A 17,531-nucleotide genomic window follows, 5' to 3' on the forward strand; every position below is an offset into this window, starting at 1 on the left:
GCAGAGCAACTAATCCACAACAATTTCTTACTTTCTATTAAGGTTAACAGACACAAAAGCTAGTGGCTGGAAACTCAAGAGACAGGTAACATAGTTTCTGTGTGAGAAAGAGAAGCCTAGATTCAGAATGGGAGTGATGTGGCTGGTGATGAGTATTGTAGGTGGTACATCTGCCATATTTAGGAACTGATGACTCACGATACTAGATTTGAGCGGTCAGACCAACATTATCTTTGTAATACTGTGTCAAATATTTATGGTACCACATACTACTAAGAAAAGCACACAAAACAAAGAGAAACTCAGGTCCTGTTTCATTAAAGGCTGATTTACACTTTAAAATATGAGTGAGGGCTGATATCCTTCACAAATACTGGGGGCAGGAAGGGAGGTGTGAAGGGCTGGTTTGTTTTTATCTTAATCATTACAAGGATAGCTTTATTTTATTATTATTATCATTACTAATCTCCAAATAAGCCCCTCAAAATTCTCATCTCTACCAATAATTCTTGGCATAGAAGGATGATTGGAAAATGATTTGAAAATGAAAAATATATAAATAATGTGCTCTGCTGATATACTTGTATTCATGTATTCATGTTACGGCTTTCAGTGTGTCTTTTTTCTTTTCTGCCCTTCTGTATCTCAGGTGAATTAATCAAAAGGCTTTCAACCAGTGCTGTGTTCAACTATTGTGTTTTTTTCTACCTCCCCTGAATTGTATCTGAAAATTTCTTTTTATGCCTTTCCTAATGGTGGTTATTTTATTGCTCTAACTTCTTTGTTGGAAATCAAAAGTTTTACATGAGCAGCTAATAACAACAGACAACTGCAAAATAAAGCCTTTTGCTTTCCCCCTCATTTTCACTTCCCTCTTTACACCTAGCGTTAGCAAAAGCACTTCAGAATCTTCAGGGAAGATCACATATTAATGCAACTGGCCTGGATATGCAGCAGCAGCACTCAGTGAAGCTTGTCAAGTCTCCACACTTCTCAGGACCCTTCTCAGTACCCTTTTCTGCTTCATGCAGGACCAGACTCCAATGAGGATCTTTAAATCTGAAACAATAAGCTCTAAGTTAACAGGCTCACAAAAGCTCACGTGTTCTTCAGGACTTAGCAGTTAAGTTTTCAAAGTAAAACCAAAAAAAAAAAAAAAAAGTGATGTGGTTGGAGTGGCTGTCCATCTGCTATGTGGCTCAAATGACCACAAGCACTGCTTACCCAAGGTGCTTTACTTAGGACTTGCAGCATCCACACAGGTGCCTGGTGGGGTACTTTTGGTGCAAAGGCCCCTAAATAGTCAGGAGAGACCAGCAGCACCTCTGGAGGTTGGTGGAGGGTGCAGTTCACATTCAGGCTAAGCTGCTCTCAATACAGCCTCTCCCTCCATCTGCTTCTGGCTGCTCTGCTCCTGGCCACATGCTACTGCTAATCCCCTTGTGCCTGCCCAGCTGCTGCTGTGACCCTGGAAGGCCAATTCAAAAAGGCAAACTGATGGACAACTGACCCAGATAGAAAAGGAGACGCATTTTCTGCTAGCTTACCACTCTGCATGAGTTCACTGCAGGGTCAGGCAATGAACTGGTCAGGGAGAAGGCAGAGAAAAGATCGGTGACAGTCAGGCTGTTATTCTGATGTGGCTGTGATGTGAAACCACATTCTCACAGCATCCCAGGTTCATGGTCTCATCTCCCACGAGCTGTGTGGGACATCTCTGCAGGATAGTTCAATGCTCTCTCATGCCGGGCAAGCGAGAGGACAGAAGACCACCACGCAGGCTCTCCTGCACCATAGCACCGTGCTTTGGCCCTGAGCCACAATATGGGACATCTGATTCCTAGATCAAACATCAGTGCAGTGTTTGAATTCAGATCTGCCACTGTCTAGGAAAGCCCAAGAACTCTTCCTTTCCATTCCTCCCAGTAAAGCTGGGCTGCCAGCCATAAGAGATGCTAAGTGCAGTGGATCAAGGACAGAGGGAGAAAAGGGCAGGCAATTTCAAGAAGCTTTTATGGACCCATTTGGTAGGCCGTCAGCAAGACAGAATCACAAAATCACAGAATCATCCAGGTTGGAAGAGACCTCCAAGATCACCTAGTCCAACCTCTGACCTAACACTAACAAGTCCTCCACTAAACTTCATCATTAAGCTCTAAATCTAAATGCCTTTTAAAGACTTCCAGGGCATTTCTGCTGCTTTTTTACCACACATCAAGAAAATTGGATTTCACATCCTACTTGCCTCTTCCATCCACACCCTTTTTACTTGAGCATCTCAACATGCCCTGACCTCTTCTAGGATTGTCTCTGTGTAAGATCTCAATACACTAGAGCAGGTAGGCACTCCATTTTAGGAGCAAGAAATGTAATTACCTATTTGTCTAACAAGTGGGAACATAACACAGTGGGATTAGAAGCCCTACCAGAGATCTACCTTCCCCAATATTGTGAGTATAACCCAGGCCAAGAGCAGATGTCCAAGGAAGAGGGTAAATATAGAGTAGGCTCACAGCAAATATTCTGCAGTAGATTATCCCATCTTACTGTGATTTGTGCTCAGGTGCTTACCAGAGGTGTTGTCTCTGTTCTGTCAACAAACCAGGAAGATGAGATATTTTATAGGTGATAAACATGCATGTGCTGACTGAGGTTTGAGTCTTACTCGGTGAGCCTCGGGGAACAAGAAGCTCCTGCATGCTGCTAAGTATGTGTTGAGCTGTTGAAGCAAAACACAACCAGCATCTGATGTTAACACCTAACAGTAGCTGGTAAGCCCTAGCAGAAACAGAACTGTCACAGAAAGGAGGGGACAGCTACTTTGGACAGGCTGTGCTCAACAGGTTAGCCTGCTGCCTCCAGTGAGGTGTCCACGGGTTACCAGATGCTCCTTTAGACAAAGCAGTAGGATCGTGAATGCTGCATTAGGGAGATGTGGGGATTCAGCTATCACAGCCCAGCCACCACAGAGGAAGACAGGACTTCGAGTCCTCTGGGATGAGCAGGGCATGAAAACAGCAGACTCTAAAGGCCTGCATAATAACATGCATTCAGTTCCAGTGAGTCAGTATTACAAGGAGAATTTTCATGAATTGCCTGTTCAGTGCTGCTTTCTGATCTGCAGTTTGAGGGCAAAAACCCTCTCCAGTCCTGGTGAGCTGAGCAGAAATTGTCAAGCTCAGGGCCAGAAGACTGCTCTGGATAGGGCCCAGAGCCAGGAGAAAGGCAGGGGGCGAGGGGAGCAAATGGGTGCCCTCCCCTCCTCCTTCCTGGAACAGGGCTGCTAACGGGAGCATTATTGCTGGGAAGGATCCAGGCTCCTGAGCTGACAGACCAGACCTTTGCAAAAGGCACCAGGCACGTGTTTCTTTCTTCCTGAGTGTAAATTCATGCCTGTGACCGCTCTTTGTTGGTTGAGACTTTGCGGCTGGCAGCTGGCAAGGGTCTCCTGAGCCCAGCATCGTCCTTGTGGTTGAGGCGCTGCACTGACAGACAAGAAAAAAAAAAAAAAAAAAAAAAAAAGCCTGGTGCAGGCAGATTAAAAAGTCACATGCATCTCCTTCCTGAGGCTCTCACAGGTGCCAGACACACAGGAAGGAGACATGGCCTGGAGGCAGGGCCTTGCCTCTCCCTCATCACTTGGCTGATGCAGAGAGGAGGCACCGGGACAGGCTCCATGCCTCTCCCTGCCCCCCCAGCACCCGCAGACCTTCCTGAGGAAGAGCACGGTGCAGAGAGGAAGCAGCAGGCTGGGAGCAGTGGCAGTGCACAGCAGAGCCCTGCTGATGGGCCTGTGCTGCTCCGTCCCCTCCTTTCTTGTGCTGCACACGTGCACAGACATCATGGGGGACACGGGAGGAGGCAAGAGGCCCAAAAGCCCTGAAGAGCTGGGCCTGGAGAAACTGAGGAGCAGAGCAGGAAGGGAGGAGGCAAAGGAAGGTGGCAAGCGAAAGAAACATTGGGAACTGTGTGTCTACAGAATAAGTCCTCTTTGGGAACATGTGTCTACAGAATGGCTTCTACCACTTCCTTCCTGCTCTGCACCATTGCTGGCTGCTTGCTGGTGAGGCAGGTACCTCAGGGGGAAGCATGCCTTCGCACAACGAGTGGCGAGCAACAGGCGTAGGCAGTGCAAAAAGAAGAATTCGCAGACAAACAGGGCCAAGAAGCACATGAAGCCCTGGGGGAGGGGAGGAGAGTGCACCTTCAACCACTCGGAGAGGTTTTGTGTGCTACAGTGTTGTTGCTCATGGCTGAGACAGCGTGCGACTGTGCCACGTTCCCACCTCGGCTGTCGTTGCCTCCATCACCTCCATCACCTGGTTCATTCACCTGCTGTGCTTCACAGCTCTGTTTTCAAGGCACGTTTGTGTTACACAGGTTCCTGGTGGTCTCACATCGCTCAGATGCAAGGAGAGGACGAGCTCTCCTATGCCATGCTCTGGGTGAGGTCTGGCACAGAATCTCTGCTGACCCAGAAATCAAACGCTGCCTTTATCCCCCCTCCACCACTGTTTGGTTGGTGGCCTGCAGAAGGCCTCATCTCATTGACCCAAGGTGGCAGGTGCCCAGAGGCAGAAAGAAATGAATGTCACTCCTTATCACAACTATCACATTTCTAAATAAATACCAGCTATGACTACACTTTCACTGCTATAAAAAAAAAAAAAAAAAAAAAAAAAAAGGAAGCAAATTCGAAAACATTGCAACAGCCCTGCTGAGTCCTGTGCCGTCTTCCCCCCACACAGTAGTGAGGATCCTCTTCTTCAGTCATCCTGAAGCTGGGACATTTGAAACTAAAGGAAGCTTCAGATCCTCCTAGAGAGGACCTGAACATATCCATTGGACACCAGATGGTCCAGCTCTCAGATGAGGAGATGTGTCCCTCTGGCACTTGGCTGGATCGAGGTACTGTGGCCTGACTAACACAGTGACCACTGCCTGCTAACATCTAAAGGTTTCAGCATGCAAGCGGAGCATGGTTTGCCGCAGAGGGAAGTAGAAGGTAGACACTGAGCAGGTCACACCCTACAGTGTACTTCTTCCACACCAGCAGCACTTTCTCAGTTCCTGTGTCTACAGAGTCCCCATTCCAAGTGTCACCCTGAGGAACAGCTTTCTGTGCCACCAGTGCTGGGGATGGCAGGTACTGCTGCCATTGCCCCACCTGCTTGCTTACCAAGACTGGAAATGCATCTTCAATCCGAACCTGCTGTCACTGGGGCTCTGACTGTGTTTGTGTACTTGCTGCACATGAACACATTTTGGCATAGGCCAGGAGGACTTGGTCTTTATGGCTGTGGCTAGCACATCACTGCTGTGAGGATTTTGCAGCCTAAGGCAGCCTGCATCCATTTCCTCATACCATCCTTATCTGCATTAACTGAACTAGCTCAGGGGACTGAATGTCCCTCAGGCTATCTTGAATGATAGGTGCTCTGTTAGGCATTCAGGTGGAGCTGCTTATGCAGCCCCAGGGAGGGGAGGGAACAGCCCCACCAGCTCGCCCACCCTCCCAGAGATGTAGGAGACAATGCAGGTCCTCACTGCCCTGGAAGCAGACTGCTTCCCCCTATGTCTCCTTGAGATTGGCCCAAACCAACAAAAAATAAATGTTCATAGGCTGACACAAGCTACTTTCTCCTCTGCATGAACACAAGGTTAAAGAAATTGCTCGTTCACAGTGAGGACGAAGGCTCATACCCCACCTCTGTGTGAAGGGACTCAACACTACCAACACATCTCCCCTTGGCAGTTAGCTGACTGTACCCTGGAGCAGGTGTCCACCTGAGTGCCCAAAAATCAGGCCAGACTAGATCTCTTCTTATTAAGTGTCTTGCACCGCAGGCAACTTCAACTCATAAATACAGGAAAGTACAAGTTTTAAGAGAATACAACACCATTACAGCACATTCACCTCCATGTTCCTCTCTTCACTTGGTAGGAGATTTCCTTGTGGAAGTCGTGTGACGTTGCAAGAAATGCTTCTCCTAGCACTACATAACACTAACCAAATGCCAAGTCTGCTCTTGTGTATGGTTGCCTTGGAAAGGTGTTTTTGTAACCACTCCTTTTCAAGGAGCATTAATTTTCTTCACCACCATTTCTTAAAAGCATTCATATTCTTCTCTTCGATCTTGTTTACTTCCTTTCATTACACATTTCCTGTTGTTTCCCAGAGGTATCAAACAGATGTGGTAGGCAGTTTTGCTGACTTGCTATGGTGAATGTTACATAGCACTACAAGTTTTTGCTCCTCATCTACAGTTATTCATTGAGAGAGGTGTGAATTATCTAGATCTGAACCACTGTGCTTTATTACAGTGTGGAAGTGCATGCCAGTATCCAGATTCTAGTTCCTGTATGCTGGGTAGTCTCTGATACATTAAGTGCCCCTAACCAATTGAGATAATTGTCCCATTTGACCAGAAATGATAGATTCTTCTACCAGCCTCCATCTGAAGTCTCAGCAGTTTGCAATTTTTGTTACTGAGTTTGAAAAAAATAAAAATAAAAAATTGGAGATTTATGCCCTTAATGCTGTTAATTTCCTCTGCAAAGCGACTTTAGTATTTGGTCAGCAGCTCGATTCTTATGTCTTATTTATGAGGCAGCCTGGTTTAAGATAAGTCCCCAGCCCCTGTTTTAGTGACTAGGCGTGCTATAGTCAAGAAATTCCTTGTGAGGAAAGGCACTTCTTCCTGGAACTAAATCAAACCTGGCTTCCAGGGGATACTACAGAAGAGTAGCAGGTCTTGGAAAGCTCACCTGTCCTAGATGGTTTCCCAAGACAAGCATCCCATTTGTTCCCCTGCGATGCCCTTACACTTATGGGACTTTAACCTTTACTGGCACATCTCTAAGTGATACAAATGTTAACTTTCTATTTTGCCTTTTCTGATTCTCAGGAAAAAAAAAAAAAAAAAACAGCTGGAAAGAAATCATGGCAAATTCTACAGACTGTCTCATAACTATGAAGGATAATGTCACCATTTGCAAAGGCATTTCCTACAAAGACAGCAAGACACTTCTCATTGCTGTTTACAGCTTTGTTTTTGCAGTCGGCCTTCCAGCAAATTGCATAACTTCCCTGCTTACATTTATGCAAATCCAAAGGAACAAAGTAGTTGCCATTTACATTTTCAGTTTATCTTTGTGCGAGCTGATGTATTTAAGTACCTTGCCTCTCTGGATTATCTATGTGCAAAATGAGCACAAATGGTACATGGGTGAACAGATTTGCAAAATAACAGGATTCATTTTTTTCTGCAACATATACATCAGCATTCTGCTTTTGTGCTGTATTTCTGTGGATCGCTATGTGGCATTGGTGTACGCTCTGGAATCAAGGGGAAGAAGAGAACGGAAAAAGGCAATCATAATAGTATGCTTTCTCGTTGCTGTGGTTACAATAATCCACAGTCCAGTATTTTACATGAAGAGTATACATAACGATACCTGCTTTGAGACTTTACCCCTTGACAAAACACTGGCTTCTTTCGGCTTTGCCAGATTCCTATTTGGATTCGCCATACCTTTCATGATCCTCATTTTCACAAACTACAAAATTTTCCAAAGTACAAAAACAAGTACCAGCTTGACTTGTCGCCAGAAGACCAAAGTGAAGTATCTGGCAATTGCCATTATTGTCATTTTCCTGATCTGCTTTTCTCCCTACCATGTGGTACTCTTAATAAGGTCTGTATACTTTCTGCTTCATACAAATTGCTCATGTCCATTTGAAAAAGACATATACCCAGTTTTTACAGTGTTTCTGTGTTTATCCACTGCAAACAGTGTTGCCGATCCAATTATTTACGTGCTGGTTAGTGAAAATGTCAGAAAAGACATTTTAAGGACTCTGAGAAGATGGAGGTCGAACTCATCCAGGTTCAACTCATCTCTTAGTCATAAGAGTGAGAGCAACAGACAGAAAACATCAAAAGAATTGCAGGAAGGAGTACAAAGAGAAGAAAACAAAGAAATAGCAAATTCATCCCCCGTTGAAAAGACCTGTCATACCAGCAAAGACCCAGAAGGTGGTAGCTAGCAGTTCGCTGCTGCACCTAGCTTCTGACAGCACGTAAGAAGTTCCAAACTTGAGCTGCAGGCTGCTTGCTGCAGCACACAAGTATTTACATGCTGATGTCTGAAGGAAGGTTTTTTTACATTACGTGGGCCAGCAACTCCTAGAGGACTCTACAGGAATGATGCTTCTTATTTATGTTTCTCTCCTACGATAAAGTTTGCCCACCGCTATCATCAATGCAAACCTTGCTTTGTGAAGGACATGTGGAATAAACTATGAAATTTACTGTGACTCAGACTGAAGTCTTAAAAGCTCATTTTTTTTGGAACTACTCTTCTCCTTTCACAAACTGAGAGACGGTTTTATCTTCTGAGTTGGACAAAAAAGAAACACCGTACCTAGGAAAACAATGTAAGGCCCATTCTTCTGGTTGAAATTACTAGTCCTCAAGAAGGTACATGTTAGATTCTCATACACATGCACCGTTGTTAACGTTTGCGGTTAACCAGTGGAAAATATTAAAAATGAGGAAGTCTTTCAATAAGAGCCTTGAAAATGTTCCTAATACAGAAGTATGCAGCTTAATCTACCTTGCACATTCTGAATATAATTGAGGGCAAAATAGTGTCCTGAAAACACATAGCAACAGTACTACAGTGTTACTTGAGAAACGGCACAGTCCTGATATTTTTAAAAATGTATATTTCTATTGCTTAATATTTTAGAATTAGTAGATTTTACGTGTTTTGCTGTAAATTCTGGAATGCACTGAAGTATATAGAAAATGTATAAATTTCCAAGTGGAATTGGGGACTGTTTTTATGCTATCTCTGAACATTTGTTGAAGTTGTGTTTCATTTCTGACTAAGATAACATTTCCCTCCCAGTATTGATCTGTTGTTTTTCTCAGTGTGTAGGAGTCTATACAAGAGGTATAAACTTACAGAAAAATGAAGGGTGGCAGCATGGAGAATGTAGTCCCTTTTGCACATAGAGAGGGACTGCCTTGGACATGCTGGTGGTGCATAATGAGACTATGCTGGACAGATTTTGTTGTTACTGCCACTGCTTTTGTTGTGAATAAATTACTGATGGCAGTATCCTGTGCCTTCAAACCAGAAATTACAAAATAAGAATCATATAAACCTGCCACCTGGCAAGATTTAACTGAACACTTTCTTCATATTTGTATGTGATCAAAATAAAACAGGAGAAGATCATGAACCAATTGCATGTTTATTTGAGTACAAGTTTCTAAAGTGTTCCATGGTGTCATTCTGCTTTATCTGCAATGTTGTATTTCAGTAATATTTTTTAAATGCCATTAATGTCCACATTGCTGAATTGAACTAATATTAGACAAGGTTAATGTAAATATTTGTTAATGTTTTTAAATTGTCATAGATATTTCTGTACTTTATGCTTGATACTTACACAGTTTTGGAAAGAAGCATTGTGCCAAAATGGCATTTCCTCAAGTTATTGTATTTATGATGTATTTAATTTTTATATTATTTAACGACTCCTCTGGCATCTTTCTATGAAATGTTTGTGTCCTCAAAAATTGTTCACATGGTACTGAATGGACTAGAATATTGTTTCTAGGAAAAATGTGAAATTCTGTTGTGATGTTAATTAACAAATAGTGTTTTTCTATTTCCATATGCTTCCTAGAGATCAAACTCTCTAAGGTGTAAAGGAGAAATTTGTGAAGTGCTGAATACCCACAACTTTGCTGCAAATCAGACTTTCCATTACTAAAAAAAATCAGTAGCAGGCGTTGCTCGTAACAGCCCCAGTGGTGTTGGTTTATCGCTGAAGATGTGTATGCAAACTGCACCAACCTCAGGATTTTCGTAGTCTGACCGTAAAACTTTGATGAATAACAGCAGTGAATTTGGAAGAAACCAAAGAGACAGACTTCTGAACTGGCTGAAATGGATGCAAATTAGATATTCACCCTGATGAATTTAGAAATCTCTCTTTGATGTTTTTTCTCTGATAAAAAGTGAGTGTATTTAGAGCAAACAATATTGGAGTCCAGGGGCACAGAAGCAGGGGACAGGAATTAGGGTCTGATGCAACAACAGTAATTCTTTTTCCTTGCCTAATTTACCTGCTTTTCCAAATTACTTTATCATTGTGCATCTTAATGAAAATCCTTGGAGCACCTGTGTCCAGCCAGGCTCTGAAATAAACCCCTCTGCAGCCTAATCTAACTTCAGAGATGACCTACACAGTCTCCAGTGGTGCTTTCTAACCTAAATTATTCTGTGACAGAATGCTGAAGGGATTACAGAGGCCAGGTACCAAGCAACGTATCCATACGGGAAAACTGCAAAATCCTAACTTCTTTAGAAGTTATAAGTAGAACAACAGTTTTGTGGCTAAGTGAAGACACCAAGAAATGTTATTTCCATGTTGTTAAAATATCCCATCAGGTACTGACTGTTCCCATGTGATAAATTGAAGCTTGTGATGTCAGTGTTTTGTCACACAGCATCTGATTATGCTACAGGGCAAAGGAAGAATCTCAGTACTGGGACGCTGGCTGGAGACCCAGCAAAGGACACTATTAGGATCAGAACAGATCTGAAAGGTTGACTGAATGTGTGGATCTTTCCATCATTCCTCCCTGGAAGGCAAACACCAGTGAGCCTGCAGGGATCACTTCACTCTGTGAAGAACAATTCACCTACTACATCTTACCTGCAGTTCTCAACCCAGCTGTTTGGATCTGCCCCCGGTAACCTGCCAGCTTTCTCAACTCATCTTAAGCTATAAGATGACTTGGAGAGAGTACAGAACCAAACCTAGGCTGTGCTTCCTAACTTGATCTTTAGACGGACAGGTTTCCACAGAGATGTAGGACCATAGAATCACAGAATCACAGAACATCCAGAGTTGGAAGAGACCCATGAGGATCGTCAAGTCCAACTCCTGGCTCCACACAGTACCACACAAAAAATAACCATGTCTGAGAGCGGTGTCCAAGTGCTTCTTGAGCTCAGTCAGGCTCGGTGCTGTGACCACCACCCTGGGGAGCCTGTCCCAGTTCGCAACCACCCTCTGGGTGCAGAACCTTTCCCTAACCCCCAGCCTGACCCTTCCCTGTCCCAGCTCCATGCCGTTCCTTCAGGTCCTGTCACTTTCACCAGAGATAATAAAAAAAAAAAAAAGATTATTTTATTTTTACATGTGTCTCAGCCATTCTTAGAGTACCTAGGAGATAAGTGGATTGCTGATCGTTTTAAGTATGACTGTGAAGCATAAAGTGAATAATTTCTGACTATCAACTAGAGCTGGCCAAACTAGTTTTTGCAGATGATAGTACATATTTTTGTTTATTCATCATTTTAAACTATTTGCAAATACTGCACTTTTAAGTCTTTGCTTGTGGTAACACTCAGAAATCTCCACTCCTGTCTAAGAAGCAATCAGAATGCTCAGTAGCAAATTTTGCCTCAAGAGGACAGTTAAACTTCCTCTACAAAACATGCAAACCCAGCTATGAATAAACCCAGACTCTCTGAGCGTGACAAAGTTTCATCTGCAGCTGGTGATCCTGTAGCTGCTCTGATTCAGTCCCTGCTACCATGTATAACTCAATGCTGAATTTCTGTTTGATGCTGAGTGTTGACACATAACTCAGAACCAAGCTTTCAAAGAATCTTAGTTTTCCTTTTTGAGCATATTGTCTTCCTACGAGTCATGCTGTGGCATAGGTCTTTTAGGAAACATCCTCTAGAGAGCAAAATGAAGGCAAATTTTCCTCCTAAGTTAGAATATTTGTCTTGTTTTCAAGCCAGTCCAAAATCATGGAACATATAAGGGTGGGGGATTGCATCAGAGAACTGTAATCATTTTTTGAACACCTTTGGTGTGCAGGGGAAGCATTCAGGTGTCAGCATCCCCAGAGCTGGATCTCCCAGCATGTTCTCGGAGACTAGTGTCTAGAGATGAGGATATCACACCTACCAGTCCTCTCCATCTCTTCTACTCTCTTTTGGGATCTTTGCATCCTGCTGCACTTCGCCTTGTTCCCTGCACAACAAAGCTTTGCACAGGAGAGGGCGCTCCTCGTGTTCCGTTTGCACTAGGAATGCAGCAGGGCCTCCTGATGTGCGGATTTCAAGTAAAAGGAGAATGAAGAATAAAGAGAAATCTGTTATCCCAAATTAGACTAATACTAATATCCTGAGAATAGTTGCTAGTTGCTGTTCTCATAAGCAATTAGTAAGAAAAAGTAGGACTCTAAACTCAGTGTAATTTGGATTACTGATAACTTCTAGGGTTTTACTCTTGCTCCATCCTGTAAGAAATGCTCACAGATAATGAAGCAAAAACCAGCCGTTCAGGCAGATGAAAAGTCTGCTGAGGAGGGACGATAAGCTATGTGGTAAGAATTTCACAGAACATCATATTAATATCATCTACGCAAGCAACCGCAGGATAAGACTTCTTAGTACACCATGAAATGAGCCATCCTGTTTGGCAGCTTCAGTCTGTAACAGGGCCCATATATGATCATAAAGCATCCCCTGCATGTTCAAAGGTCTGTCTTGAAATACTTTCTTGAGGGAGGTGAAGAATCAAAGAGAAGAGATACTGTGGGAGAAGAGTGTTGTATGATATACAAAGTCCTGAAAAGCTTCCTAACCCTAGAGTCACAGATGTTCTGAACGAGTATGCAAATACCTGGGTGTTCAGAAAGTTACTTATAAATTCTTCAGTCTGAATCACAGTTCCCCATCTGTAAAATGGAACACTTCTTCCCTTGAGCATTGTCTGTCTTCTCTGTTTAAAGCACGGCCCCTTGCAGGGGATGCTAGAAGGAGCGAGCAGGTGTGCGTGGTGTGCGTGTTCCGTGTGTACTGCAGCGGGGCAGTGAACTGCGTGGAGGCGAATTTCAGCTACTGAAACACAAATTGTACTGAGTCAGCACTTTCAGGGGCAGCTTCAAAGCACTTTATTTGTTTCTATTTATTCCGGTCTCTAGGGGGAAAAAAAAAAAAAAAAAAAAAAAAAAAGCAGAATTTCGTTTAACTTATTTAACTTTGGCCCTTCTGCTAGTGACAAGGTTATTAGATCCTTGGGGATTTCACTGGGATTGGTCCTCAATGAGATATTTTAGGGTTTGGAGGAGTTTTGTTGCCTCCAGAGTGTAAGATTAAGTTAACAAAACAGATCCAGAGAATTGACTTCTAGACTGGAAACACTTAAGGCCAAGTGCTTGCAAGGCTTATGGTTGCTGTGGCGTTACAAGACTGAAATCAGCCAGTAATGCTAAGAGCATTTGCGGTTGCAGCTTTTGCACATAGCAGGCTGCTGCTGATAATCTTTCAAATCCTCGGTGCTTAGAGACTGTCCGTGTGGACACTGCTTCTCAAGCTCTTCTTTTCCTGGCAAAGAATTTGCAGGTTGGGAAGCACTTCCTTGATGCCAGATTTCTGGAGTAGGTGAGCCTCTGACAGCCTGAAACACTTGAGGCAACAGCACGGTCATTTACCTATTTGATTAATTTAGGGTAGCTTTCTCCCTTTCTTAATTACTGTTGAGGACAAGACTGGGCTCACACTACCCACTACAGGTAGTTTTTATTATTGTATGTTTGACATTTATCAGTGACTTGACAATATGTTGGATAAAGGACATTGGATAGGGTATTAAAGAAAATGCTGTAATTTTCCATTTAGCTGCATTTATGGTTCCTGTATATCTCTAATTCTTTTTTTTTTTTTTTTTTTTTTTTCAAATTTTTCCTAGACAAAATAGGGTTTATAAGAATTGATTGTCCACAGCTCTTGATGGAGTGGTGTGCTTACCTGCACCACTTGCAGTAATAGCTCCACAAAAGCAGAATTCAGAGAAGTGTGATCCCAGAGCTCAGCAAGGGGCCTTCTCTAATGAGAGGCTGTGGGCCCTGTGTGCTTTATCCAAGGACCAGTCACTCCAGAAACATTAAATCTTTGTATTTTTGTTTTCTTATCATTCAGTTTCAGATACCAGAACCTCTTCTTAGTCAAATTCCATGACGGGAAATAACACTGTGCAAGGAAAAATCCCAGAAAACCATCATTTTCTCTGGAGATACTGAAAACCATTAAAAATAACTCCACACAAAGTAAAACCAAAGCTCTGAAACCAGCCCTCTTGCCCTGAAGGTTGTGGATAACAGAATGTGCATCTGAAGTTTTTTTGACTTTAAACATCCAGGATTTGAAGGAAACATTTTCTGATGTAGAAAAGTAGCTTGTGTGTATGCTTACATCATGTGAAACAATATTAACATATAATCCTGATTTGTCTGCGTTTCAGTATCGTATGTCTCATTGACTAATATGAAGAAAAGCTTTTACGAAAGCAATGTATCGCTCAAATTGTCAACCCATAGTCACATAGAGATCGTGAGTGCACTGCCTCTATTATGAACCATGCAACAGAAGTTTCTGAGTTCAGAAATGGCACAGAGAGGTTAATTCTCCTTTTTTTTTCCTATACTTCCAGGCTCTGTTCTGGATAAATATAATGTGTTTTCCAGTGTAATTCAAGCCCTGATCCTTTTAAGGCACGGGATTCCCGGAGTTTAAAGTAGGCACAAGAGGGCACCAGACTCTAGCCTATCTGTCCTCCTGCCGTCCTGGACTTCACGGTGGGAGGAAAAAAACATTCTCTCAAGCTCGCAGCCTGTAATCATAAATTTTTAAGACTTCGTGCTGCTAGGTAAACCACTCCGTACACATGAGTGTCTGTGCCTGTGTGCTTTCAGGCTCGTCACGCAGATAGCTGTTTAAGCAGACGCAAGGTTGGGTTACGATGTTTACCCAGCTACGGCAGAAACACACAACCTTTTTCAAATGGTGCCTGTGAGAAGAAAGAAAACCAAGTAGCATAAAACAGAACTGAAAACAAACAAGAAAAGTCATGCAGAGGAAAGGACAGAGCCAGTTCCCTTGTGTCATGCAATAAAACGTTGAGGGTGCCGGAGCTCGCCAGGATCTACCCGTGATTTCCTGGAGAGGATGTCAGTGACGGGGGAAACCACCCCAGGCATTCAGTTGAGCCAGGCAGTGCTGCATCTAAACACCACACAAATACTACATAATTCTTCCAGGAGCCCCTCTCAGCCTCCCTACCCGGGCAAACCCCTCTCACATTGTCCTGCTTCTACTCGCTGCAGCTCCCGTGACTTTATCACAAGTCCATTGGCCCTCGGTGCTATTTGTTAGTCACATTAAGTAAGGCCAATTAAACAGTTATTCTTCTGCTAACATCAGGCATTTTGAAATGATTGCTGGGAAACCGCTGGCCACCGGTAGAGCAGCAGGCGACACGAGTTAACATTCCTTCATTGCCACAGAAGCCAAGGCTGTCATCCCATCAAGGCACAGGACCCAGAGCAGAGAATGAGGCTCGCTCACAGCCTGTTATCTATGTTCATGCTCACGCTCCTAATTGGGTTAACCCTTTAACCAGATAAGTCAGACAGGCATTAACAATCCTTCCCTTAAGGGGAAAAAATATATATTACTTTTTAATAGCACATTTCATGCCCTAGTTTATCTACTTTTTATGCTTATTTTCAGATACCCTCCCTGAACTATAATTGCTGTCTTTGGACACATATATTTACAACATATTTTTTCTTATGGACTGTAATTCGGATAAGTCACCATCAAATCAACATCAGCAATAGCTTGTGGATATGGCATCTTTTACAGTTTAACCTATCAATTCATCAGACTCTAAAACAAAATTTGGAAACAATCCAAGCACTCCAATGTGCTACCACTGCCTTCATTTACTCTTCCAGGGAGCACACAGGGCCAATTTCACTTGCAGATAAACTGTTATTTCCACACCAGCTTATCCACTGTTCTCTTACCTATGCCAAATTCTATTTTCCTTATCAGAAGTGGTGGGTCAGAGGAAAATCCCGTTTCTGTTTTGGAAAATGTAAAACAACTAATGCTGTCAACAGTTTGTTGCTGAAGTCTCAGTTGGCACAATTAAGTGACTGTGGAAGAAAGTCAGTGTTTTGATTTTTTTTTTTTCTACTTCCCTCCCCTAGTTTTCATGGTCCAAATTCTTCACAGCTATAAAGAAAAATTAGAAACAAACAACTGGCCTAGATATTCTAAAAGAAATGTGTTAGCTTTATCCATGCTTTCAAATTATAACTCCCCAGTTTGCCACTACTGCAGAAATTCGTTTCCAGTTGATATTGTAATTTTCAGGGACACAACTTCTTGAAATAGCACAATGCCTTCCAAAAGGCTGATTTCAGGACAAAAACACTGCGAAATCAAAAGATGCAGAACAGCAAAGGTATAAGCCTCACATACAGACCAAAAGATCTCAAAGCTATACTCTAACGTATGTTCAAGGATATACGAAAAAGGAATTATTCATTAACTTCTTCAGCTTGCAACCGCTTCAGGCTATTTTGTTCTTACAGTATCTGCAGTTTTCAAAGGGAGGTAGAGCTGGTGAAGAAGAAAAGATCTTCGTATGCACAGCACAAACACATCATCAGAAGCAGACTAACTCCCGAGAAGAAAATATGGTACTTAGCTTGCTGCAAAGACAGGAATACCTTGTGTAGTGACAGGCTGCACATGTTTTATGAGCTTGTGGGTGCTATTTAATAGTAGATGCTTAGTTGCTATAGCAACTGTCATACCCTATGGTATTTATGCTTAGGTATGGAACACATATTTAAGCGGCACCAGACAACATGGCATTCAGGTGTCCAAGCTGTGTGTTTAAAAGAAAATCCCCGTTATGAAGCAAATAGGTGTGTTCCTTCAGTTGTTGGAAAATCTTTCTAACGTAACACTTGTACAACAAGAAAACTAGATTGTCCCTTATAAACACGGCACAGAGCTCCCACGATGATTTAGAAGAGGGCTTAGACACTTAAAGTAAAACCCCAAACAATGTTCAGCACTTTAAAACCCATCTTTGCAGACTGCCCCTGCGTATCTTGGAGACTTCTGCCGTTTGGTACAGAGCACTGAGCTTTGCCACTAGAGTTTCCTATCGCAGTATTACTGATCCTGTAGGTATTGCTTTACAAGTCCGAACTAAATTTTGTATTGTCTGCACTTTGTTCCTACCACAGATGTCCTACCACCATCACGAAGCCTCATACTGGTTTCTGTCCCCCGCCTGCCAGTGCACATGTGCATTATTTGTGTTTTCATGGCTGGGGTTTCTCAAGCACAGTTTGTAGTCCCTTCAGCTTTTGTAGTTTTGCCTATCACCCACCACTGAGAACACTTCCTCTGAATCCGCTGACAGATGCAAATCTTGCTTGGAAACATTATTTATATTTTTATTTTGTCACATCCTGGTGGCTGAGGACCACTGGCGGATACTGTAATACGAAGGCACTTGTTCTTTCAGGCCTTTTTGACCAGCAGAGGAAACTGATGGTCTGTAACTCCTGTAGTTGTGTCTGAAGGGTCCTTGACTCCAACATGAGTTAGCAAGGCAGGCT

General features: G+C 42.9%; 1 protein-coding gene across 1 annotated transcript; it reads left to right on the forward strand.

Moving 5' to 3' along the window:
- Positions 1 to 6,973: 6,973 nt before the first annotated feature.
- Positions 6,974 to 8,050, forward strand: GPR132 (G protein-coupled receptor 132). The gene has a single exon (XM_032187868.1). The coding sequence runs from the start codon at positions 6,974 to 6,976 to the stop codon at positions 8,048 to 8,050; it is 1,077 nt and encodes a 358-aa protein (XP_032043759.1).
- Positions 8,051 to 17,531: the final 9,481 nt, after the last annotated feature.

This window comes from Aythya fuligula, chromosome 5 (assembly GCF_009819795.1).
Source record: "Aythya fuligula isolate bAytFul2 chromosome 5, bAytFul2.pri, whole genome shotgun sequence".
In the NCBI taxonomy this organism is placed as follows: domain Eukaryota; kingdom Metazoa; phylum Chordata; class Aves; order Anseriformes; family Anatidae; genus Aythya; species Aythya fuligula.